General features: G+C 36.7%; 1 protein-coding gene across 4 annotated transcripts; it reads left to right on the forward strand.

The window, feature by feature from the left end:
* Nucleotides 1-6,771, forward strand: LOC132176998 (putative WD repeat-containing protein C2A9.03). Of its 4 annotated transcripts, none has more exons than XM_059589173.2 (10): nucleotides 1-152; nucleotides 873-1,008; nucleotides 1,122-1,289; nucleotides 1,394-1,480; nucleotides 1,799-1,933; nucleotides 2,172-2,282; nucleotides 4,546-4,637; nucleotides 4,722-4,827; nucleotides 5,328-5,414; nucleotides 5,911-6,771. In XM_059589173.2, exons 2-10 carry the CDS (start codon nucleotides 880-882, stop codon nucleotides 6,322-6,324), a joined length of 1,329 nt encoding a protein of 442 aa, XP_059445156.1. In that variant the 5' UTR covers nucleotides 1-152; nucleotides 873-879; the 3' UTR covers nucleotides 6,325-6,771. The 4 variants fall into 4 exon arrangements, with proteins under 4 accessions (XP_059445156.1, XP_059445157.1, XP_059445158.1 ...); XM_059589174.2 differs by having other exon boundaries at nucleotides 11-139; XM_059589175.2 differs by lacking the exon at nucleotides 1-152 and adding an exon at nucleotides 182-278.
* The last annotated feature ends 3,073 nt before the right edge of the window (nucleotides 6,772-9,844 follow it).

A 9,844-nucleotide genomic window follows, 5' to 3' on the forward strand; every position in this document is an offset into this window, starting at 1 on the left:
TTAGTACAAAAATACGCCTAAGCGAGCCAAGGGGAAGAGAAATAAAATATCGTTCACATCCCTTTCGGCCTCTGCAAAAAAGGTTGTGTGGATTCATTCCCATTGCTCACTGGTCCCCTCTCTCCGGCAGACCCAAACGGCAAGTTTCTCATGTATTCGATTCTTCTTTCTCTATCTTTTCTTTTTCTCTTGCAAGTTTCTTCTACGCCAAACTGTTTATCCAAATTGATTTGCGAACGCCGTGGCTTGTTTCCGGAGTTTTGTCTTTTGAGGCGTTGGTGGGTGCCTTTCTTTAATTATATTTTTCTGCACTATCTATGCCCCACTAAGCTTTCATTTTACTCAAACAATAATTCCCTCAAATAAAAGAAAAAGAAAAAAAAATATGCATTTTATTGGGGGTTTTTTGTAAAATTTGATTCTGGAGAAGCTCTTACCAATTGGTTTGTGTGCACGCATACTGGGTCTTTTTATTTTTTATTTTTATTTTTTGGGTTTAATTTGATGTTATTTATTCATGCATTCTATATTTTTCTGCCTTTAACAAATTACTGGATGCCGGAAATGCTATTGCTATTCATAATGGTCCAAACATGAGGTTTATTTTATATTTATTTTATTTAATATGTTTATTATTGTTCCGAAGTTGAATTTTTTTCCTTCTGGGTATCTGTTTGTTTGTTTGTTTGTTTATGCGCCTATATATTTGTGTTTTTTTTTTCTTCATATAGGTTTATTCCTTTGTTGTCTTTGTTACTAATATTCATTTAGGTTGGGTTCTCAAATTAGGGTTTTGTTTTTTGGTTTGATTATTTTCTATCTTTTTTTTTTTTCCCTGATTGTTAATATTAGAGTTGTGCATATGAATGCAGAAGGAGCATGTCCTACCAGGCGGTGGACGGAGTCGATTACATGGCGGATGAGCAGGAAATGGAAGATTTTGGAAATGAGTTTGCAGACGAAAACTATGTTAGAGATGGAGAATTGGGTCTTGATGAGTATAACATGGTGGTTTCCCTTCTCTCCCTCTTAATAGCTATAATTGCTTATTGGGTTTCGGTTTGTATGTCTTTCCCTTGCATTGGCAAGTTTTGATTTCTTTTATCTTTGAATGTGTGCAGCTTACGAGGGTGACTGATACCTCGGCAGCCCAAGCCAGGCAGGGAAAGGATATTCAAGGTATTCCATGGGACAGGCTGAGCATAACGAGGGATAAATACAGACTGACTAGGCTCGAAGAGTACAGGAATTATGAGAATGTCCCTTTATCTGGGGAGACCATGGACAAGGTTTGCTATTTGTCCGAAAGTTCTTTCTTTTTTGTTTTTAAGGAGTGGAGTTTGGTATTCGAAATTGTAATGAAATAGTATGATAATTGTATTCATTGTGTTAGGAGTGCAAGCCAGTGGAGAAAGGTGGTAACTACTATCAATTTTTCCACAACACAAGATTAGTCCAGCCTACAATCCTTCATTTTCAGGTTTGGGGACTTTCCAAGTGCCGACTTGCTTTTCCTTTGTTTGCTTTGAAGTTTTTTCTTTTTTTTAACAAATGTGTTAATTAGGGTTTTTGTGTCCTTAGTATATCCCTTCCCTCACTGAAGATAGGAAGTTCTTGACTGTGCAAGACAGCTCTTTCAAGTTGTTATTTTCTTTTTTGATGAATTATGAGGCCTTTTTGGCTGCATTTAATACCATCATTCTCTCTCTCAAGTTAACTGCTATGACATCTGAATTTCGTATTCTATGTGATGAACTTTTGTGGCCTAGTTGACAAACTTTTTGCAATTGGCATGCAGCTAAGGAACCTGATTTGGGCTTCTTCGAAACATGATGTCTATCTAATGTCCAACTATCTAGTTATGCACTGGTCATCATTAAGTGGCAATTTGTCCGAGATCCTCAATTTTTCAGGGCATGTAGCACCTTCTGAGGTATTACAGTTTTTTATATGTAAATTTTATCATATTGGACATTAACATTTGAAAAAGAGACAAATCGCAAGTTGTTTTTACAAATTCTTATTGCATTGTCCATATGTGTAAGTTTTAGTTTTTGTTCTCCTTATGCTAGTCGTTATACTGCATCCTTGCTTACTGTATGCAGATAATTTTTCCTTTTAATCTTTTATACATTTCTCTGTTTGCTAAGCTATGTTATGTTGCTGTGTAGAAACACCAAGGAAGTTTATTGGAAGGTTTTACACAGACTCAAATTAGCACACTGGCAGTCAAGGATAATTTCTTGGTTGCAGGTGGTTTCCAAGGAGAGCTTACTTGTAAGGTTAGTCATGTGTTAGCTGCTATTCATGTAGAAGGCTGTAGTTTTTTTTTGTCGCTACAATGGTGATGAAATGTTCATATAGTTGGTTTCAAACCATAAATGGCTTCCTCTGACTCTCCCACTTGCATGCATATGAAGCATCTGTATGTTTCTTGATGTCTTCCTCATTCTTTTGAGTTTTGAGGTCAAATTACTGTGGATGGATTATCAAATTATTCAGCCTTTTTTTTTTTTTTTTTTTTTTGGAAACTTCACTTAACCCCTTGAACTTCCATCACTTTTGCAATGTCCCCCAAACTCTCAAAAACTCTCAAAATAAATAAATAAATAAATACAATTCAATTAAGAAGGAAGAAGTACAAAAAGGAGGAATATTTCACTCACAAAATAAAACAACTAATATTAGAACTTGCTCTGCTATTCTGTCCAAGCTGGCTGAGGAAGACTTACAGGCATAAAACTTAAAAAATATGCTGAGGAGCTTTCAAGGGCTTCTGAATATAATTATAGACCTGCTTTGACAGCAGTTGAGGAGCATTTGAAGCTGGATTGGGTTTAGGCATATCCTCGAATATTAAAGAAAGCTTCCTGCTTGTAGTTGTATGTTTGCATTAATAGGTTCATTGGTTATTTTCTTCATCGGTTTCCTGTCTCTTGCTTCAGCGATGTTCGAATTTATAGCAGTTATTCACTTCCTTTTTTTAATAAAATTTGATGCCTCTTGACTCTTGAGTGCTCTATGACATGATATTCTACAGGTGGACTGCTAAGCATTCAGGAATAATTCTTGAATATTGTCAATCACTGTTTTCTTTAAGGTGTCTTTTCTATTTAGTGGAAGTTGCATATCTAATAGGTTGGTATGGCATGGACAGTTATTGCATTTTCTAGCTTTCTCCCTCATGCTTAGGTGAAGTGCATATTTTTGGGTATGTGTGATAGCAAATCTATAGGAATTGCTGTTTTAGCTTCAATCTTCTCTTCTGTTTGCCTACAAAGTACTTTAGAATTTCCTTTAACACTATCTATAACCACTTAATACATCCTTCAATTTTTTATTTATATTTAATTCTGGATGTGATGCTGAGCTAAATCATCCCATAAAACCCTGCATTCTGCCACTGTAATCGGAGTTCTTCCAGAATTGTTTCTATTACATAGACAAGAGTAGGTCTCCTTCCATTATCTTGAACCAATCCAGCAAAATTAAGTTTAAAAAACGTTATCTGTGCCATCTTTCTTCCACTTAATGTCCTGCGTTAATAAAATTCTCAGCTCTACTAAATTGATTGGAAAACTCAAAAAAGTTACCAGCAGATTTTTCTAATACTGCAGAAGGGTTCAGAAGTTATTTTTTTGCCACCTCCATCCAGTCCACATAATGCTCCTCTGTATCAAGCACGGTGGGACAATTGCCAGTTGCCTTGAGCCAAATACATCTGCTAAACTCTTTTGATAAGTAAAATGCTAAACTCAGAAGCTCGAAATATGTAATCAATAGTTTGTGTTGGAAGCCTTTGCCTGATCAGCATCTAAAGAAAGATTTTTGATCTTAAGAACATTTGCTTTCCAAATGTAGACCAGAAAATCACTTTTGGGATGAGATCAATTGTCTTTGATTTGACTCCCCTTGTAGCTGACTTCACCAGGAATTTTTCATCTTGGGTTGGGCCCCAGCTAACTGCATCATGTATTGGTGGTTCAATAGGTTGCAGAAAAGTTGGAATCAACTTAATTTTATCCTATTTCACATATTTCATTTCCTCTACATTCTGTATACTGTTCCTAATAAAATAGCAAATGTCAAATTCCAATCTATATTAGCTCTTTGGGATTCAATTAGCAAATGGATTAAACAGTATTTAGCGACTCAACTATGAGTCCAAAGGAAAATATCTTTCCCATCACTATCCAACAGAGTCCTTAACCTCAAAAAAGGTTTCTTCAAAAAGATGTTTTTTTCTAAATGGTTTGGACTATATATCATGTTCAGATGTTTTCTCTGGATTACTGATATTCAATTTTTTTTCTTTTATAAGTAATCGATAAAATTTATAAAATGCGTAAGGTGCCCTTAAGTACACATGAGGTATACAAAAGGAAACACCTATCTAGAAAGAGCAAAAAACACCCCCTAATTACTGATATACAATTGATTTCACAACATGTTCATTTTTGTATATGAAGAATTATAAGATGCTTTTTGACTATTATGCTTTTTAATGTTCATGTTATGAAGATTGTATTTTATCCATTGCTGCAGCGTTTGGATAAACCAGGAGTTAGTTTCTGTACCCGGACCACCTATGATGATAATGCCATCACAAATGCTATCGAAATATATGAAAGCTTGAGGTACGTAATAATTTCGAAAAATAGAACAGTTGAGCTGATCTTGTGTTATTCATGGAAAACAGTATGACACACAAACTCTTGCAGGGGTGGAATTCATTTCATGGCCTCCAATAATGATTGTGGTGTAAGAGAATATGACATGGAGAAATTTCAGCTTTTGAATCACTTCCGTTTCCCTTGGCCGGTGAATGTAAGTCTCTTAAGCATTTAGCATGAAATTGTTGATTTTCGTGAGTCTATTTTCCCAATAAATTTTAGTCATATCATTTCATTTCATTTCCCATGTCCAATTAATTATGCTTCCTCTGTAAATGGGGTAACAATCTAGAAGGGTAACTTAAGTGACCAGAGGTTATGAGGCAATGAGTGTTGTATCAATCTGATATCTTGACATCAAGCTGTCAACTAGGAACCCAATTTTTTTTTTCCATTTTTGCCTCCAATGTATTAATTCATGTTGAACGTTGCACGTGTTATGGACAAAGGTCAATGCGAAAGGAAAACTCAGTAGACACCTAACCAAGCCTGTGAATAGGATGTTGTCTAGCATTGCCGTGTCATGCTTCTTTTGATTTTTTAAGATATCTATATCACGATGACCCTATCACAACATTTTTCTTTTGATTCATGCATAGCCAGCTTGATCCAAGAACTATTTTCTTATGAATGAACTGGTTCATTTTGATGCAGCATACATCAATGAGTCCAGACCGTAGGCTTATTACTGTTGTTGGAGATCACACAGAGGGATTGCTAGTTGATTCAAACAGTGGAAAGGTAAAGAATTCTTACTGACGTGATAACTGTGATTGCGTTTTCTTTTTGCATTTCTCAAGTATAAACATTATTGCTGAGAAGATGTGTGAAATGGATGATTTCAATTGTACAGTTCCAGAAGTTTACTTATATCTTCTCGTTGTTGTCCAATGGCACATTACATTGCTTTTTCCAATTTCCAATTTTTCTCAAAAAAAAAAAAAAAAAAAAAAAATGCAGGAAAATCATTGGTTTGATCAAGTTCTCAATTGTTATCTTTCCTACAGTATCATATTTTTGTAGAGGGCTAATCCATTTCACCCTGTGCAAGGGTTGAAAATGTTCAGTGCATGAAAGATTGCTGTAAATGTTTGCTATTTTTTTGGAATGTTTTCTACTAGCACAGAGTAGCCGCAGTGGTGAAACCTGCATTTAAAGAAGTAAATTGCAGGTGCTTAAGAGTAAGAAATGACGAATTTCACTGACAGGATGTAATTGTTGTTTTTGATGTTTCCAGACTGTTGCCACAGTGGTTGGTCATCTGGATTACTCTTTTGCTTCTGCATGGCACCCTGATGGACGAACATTTGCCACGGGGAATCAGGACAAGACTTGCCGAGTATGGGATGTAAGAAAGCTATCATCGCCAACTGCTATTCTGAAGGGTAATTTGGGTGCCGTCCGATCAATTCGCTTTTCCTCAGACGGTCAGTTCGTGGTGGTGGCTGAACCTGCAGATTTTGTTCATGTGTATAGTACAAAGTCGGATTACAAAAAGCGGCAAGAGATTGATTTCTTTGGTGAGATCTCTGGGGTATCCCTGAGCCCCGATGATGAATCTCTGTATATAGGAATATGGGACCGGACATATGCAAGCTTGCTACAGTATAACAGAAGGCATACATATGGTTATCTTGATTCCTTCTTGTGAGTTGTGATCGATTGATCCAATGGATGGCCATCAACAACGGTACTGCATAGTTGTTGGAGGAAGAAAAGAAACCAAAAAAACAGAGGGTACTGAAATTTTACCTTCTACTCCAGAAATTTCTCTGTTCCATCTAGGTCAACCTGAACAATCAAAATGGACAGAAGAATAAGCTAGCTATTTCTGGCTACAAGTTCACTCAGTGTGTGTATAGTGCTGGTTCTTTACTTGCAAGCAATGCCCCTCTGATTTATCTCTCTCTCTCTCTCTCTCTCTCCCTCTCTCTCTCTCTCTCCCCCATCTTGAGTAAGCTGTGGTGCCTTGTGATCTTTAAGGTTTTATTGGTGTCATGTACATACAGTTGTTTTGGAATGGAATTAGATGTAGTCGACGGCTCTCATTGGATTGAGGGAACATTTTCTACATAATTAATCCCTACTTATAAACCTCTGTCAAGATTTGATTACCACCCTCTTCCTCAAGTGATACAAGATAATCATGTGCATGTGCTTATCACATTGTTTCGTCTTTGCTGTTTCAGCGGCTTGAAGTTTTCATGTAATCCGTATTTATGTTGTTTTCACTGCTTTCTATTTAACAAATTGTCCCTAGGAACTTGAAATTCAAGCCAACCATCTTAAATTGTGACTCTTCAATGTCCACGTTGTATGGCAATCCCCCAAATGTTAATCTTGCCATTTGAGCCGTGTTGCCTCCCAAAAGGAAAGGAACAAGGGATGTTTGAATATGTTTTCTTTTAAGAAATGCTAGGGATTAATATTTTATTTATTTATTATTATTATTATTATTTTACTATGTCTACACAAGGGAAGGAAAGTGGGAGGGGGGATTCAAACTATTGACTTCTGTTTCACTAGGCGTAGTCCACAGTTGATTAAACTATTTCTTGGAGATCAATTTTTTTTTTTTTTTTTTTTTTTTTTTTTTCATATTTGACTCATTTCATTTTACAAATTAACTACTAAATTTGTGGACTTATGTGGATCTCATGTAAGTTAATGGTGAACCTCATAAATGTAATGGTTGATTTATTAAATTTGTAAGAGAATATTGGCCAAATATAAAGAACTTATTGATTCCTAACATTTTTTCCATAGTTAGACCATTCTTTATCACCTATTAATCTCCGATAGGGTTTATAAAATGCTGAGAAGATGAAGTGAGAGGGAGAGGATCCTTAAGCTACGTTTGGCAAGGGGAGGTCCAGCATTGTAGCTGGAACGGTACTGTTCCAGCTACAGTGCTGTCTGACACCACGTGAATTTTTTATTTTATTTTATTTTTTTATAATTTTTTTTTCTTTTTCAAAGCAAAATATTAAAAAAAAAAAAAGAGGAGGGAGGAGAACGATGGGGTGGCTCCAGCCACCCCTTGGCCAAAATGGGGTGGCCGGACCACCCCATTTTTGGCCAAGGGGGTGGCTGGAGCCACCCCCAGGCCGATCTGGGGGTGGTTCGACCACCCCCATGGCCAAGGGGGTGGCCGGACCACCCCCTTGGCCCAAAAAAAAAAAAAAAAAAGGAAGGGGTGTATTTGGGGGTGGCCGGAGCACCCCCAAAGGGCTGGGGTAGTTTCGGACCACCCCATACGGTCGAATGGGGTGGCCGAAACCACCCCCAGCCCCTTGGGGGTGGTCCGGCCACCCCCAAATGCACCGATCCTTTTTTTTTTTTTTTTTTTTGGGGCCAAGGGGGTGGCCGGACCACCCCCTTGGCCACGGGGGTGGTTCGACCACCCCCAGATCGCCCAGGGGGTGGCTCCAGCCACCCCCTTGGCCAAAAATGGGGTGGTCCGGCCACCCCATTTTGGCCAAGGGGTGGTTGGAACCACCCCATCTTTTCCCTCTGTTTTCTTTTTTTTTTTTTTCTTTTTTTTTTTAATATTTTGCTTAAAAATAAAATAATAAAAAAATGAAAAAATTGACCAAATATCAGCTCCGCACTGTAGCTGGAACAGTACCGTTCCAGCTACAGTGCTGGACCTCCCCTTGCCAAACGTAGCTTTAGTTTACTTATGTCTCCGATCAAGACAAAATTATGACTATCTATACACGATTCACATGCAAACTTGGATGGAAGTCATTTTTTTCATGCTATTTAATTAAAAAAAGTAAATATATAAATATTATATTAATCATCCAATAAGAAAAGCAGTTGAATGATAGCGAGATTGGCGTCGCCTCACAGGACCTAAATAGGTTAGGCAGTATATTTTAAGGAAATGAAGTGACCTCCAAGGCTTCCTAAAAGTCCTAAAAGTTAAATAGGAGGTGGCCAGGTGGGTCCTATGAATGAAAATTTTCATAGGACCCTAATAGGTTATAGGCAGAATATTTTAAGGAAAACGAAGTTACCTCCAAGAACTCTTAAAACAGAATAAAAAATAAAAAAATAGGAGGCGGCCAGGTGGGATCGGATAGACAAAAAGTAAATATGAAAATTTTTATAGAACTCGCATATCCGAATATCCCGCTTACTTGTTTAGACAAGTAAACTTTTTTAAAATAATATTTATATTTGTCGTTCGAATTACTAACCATTCAAATGTAAATAGTTAGAGATCAAGACACCTGGATTGAGAGCCTCCCATCATCTATGGCTGTAAGAAAAAAAAAAAAACAAAAAAACAAGATGGGATGAGGTGGCCACCACTTGGTGTAGGTTGCTACAAAACTACAAGATTAGAAAGGGCGTCCCGTGAGGCAGATTTGGATGTTGTGATTTGTGAGGCCACACCGCTGTCCTTCACACGCAGGCCATGTTGCGTTGGGCCCCGGAAACCCACGATTCAAATCCGTTTCTGGCATGTACGGTGTCTTTACGTTAGATTTTATACCTCCACTTCACCCAATTATTTCTTGCCTTCTGCCCATGTTATCACCACCATTTCCTTCCTACAGTTTTATATATATATATATATATATATATATATATATATCTTACAATATATCTTACAATATTAATTCCATTGGGGGATAATAATTCATTCATTTACTCAAATATGTAGAGTAATTTTAGGTGGCCTACTAAGAATGATGTGGCTATTAAAATTACCCTTTAATCAAAATTCAATAATGATCAATTAAAAGCTCAATGATGATTTTAATAGGCACATCATTCTTAATAGGACACAAGTAGACTATCTAAAATTATTCAAGTTTATAATCTGATTACAATAATATAACTTATCATGTTTGTAATCATTTCCGTTTTATATTTCAAGTAATAATTAATTACATTATTCGTTCTCTTGTGTTACACCCAACTTCAAAAAATTAGACAGAAGTTGGGTGTAATGTAATAACCTATTTATTACCTTGATAAAGCCATGGGAATATTTTCATGGCATAGAGATCGAGCTTATTGCAAATCAGTGTAACCATCGAAGAGACGGGTATCAAGATAATATGGAATTTATTTATTGGAAATGATCAAACAATTAATAAAGACAAAAATGTTAAGAACACCAATAAATAAGCTCTACGTCATCTTAGTTCCCAGTA

The sequence above is a fragment of the Corylus avellana genome, chromosome 4 (genome assembly GCF_965113065.1).
Source record: "Corylus avellana chromosome 4, dhCorAvel1.hap1.2, whole genome shotgun sequence".
NCBI lineage: Eukaryota > Viridiplantae > Streptophyta > Magnoliopsida > Fagales > Betulaceae > Corylus > Corylus avellana.

What these genes read in the sequence shown, in the direction of transcription:
- LOC132176998 (XM_059589172.2), top strand. An exon ending in GGCATGTAGCACCTTCTGAG is followed by an intron (nt 1,934 to 2,171) that starts GTATTACAGTTT and finishes GTTGCTGTGTAG; the next exon opens with AAACACCAAGGAAGTTTATT. An exon ending in TTGATTCAAACAGTGGAAAG is followed by an intron (nt 5,415 to 5,910) that starts GTAAAGAATTCT and finishes TGATGTTTCCAG; the next exon opens with ACTGTTGCCACAGTGGTTGG.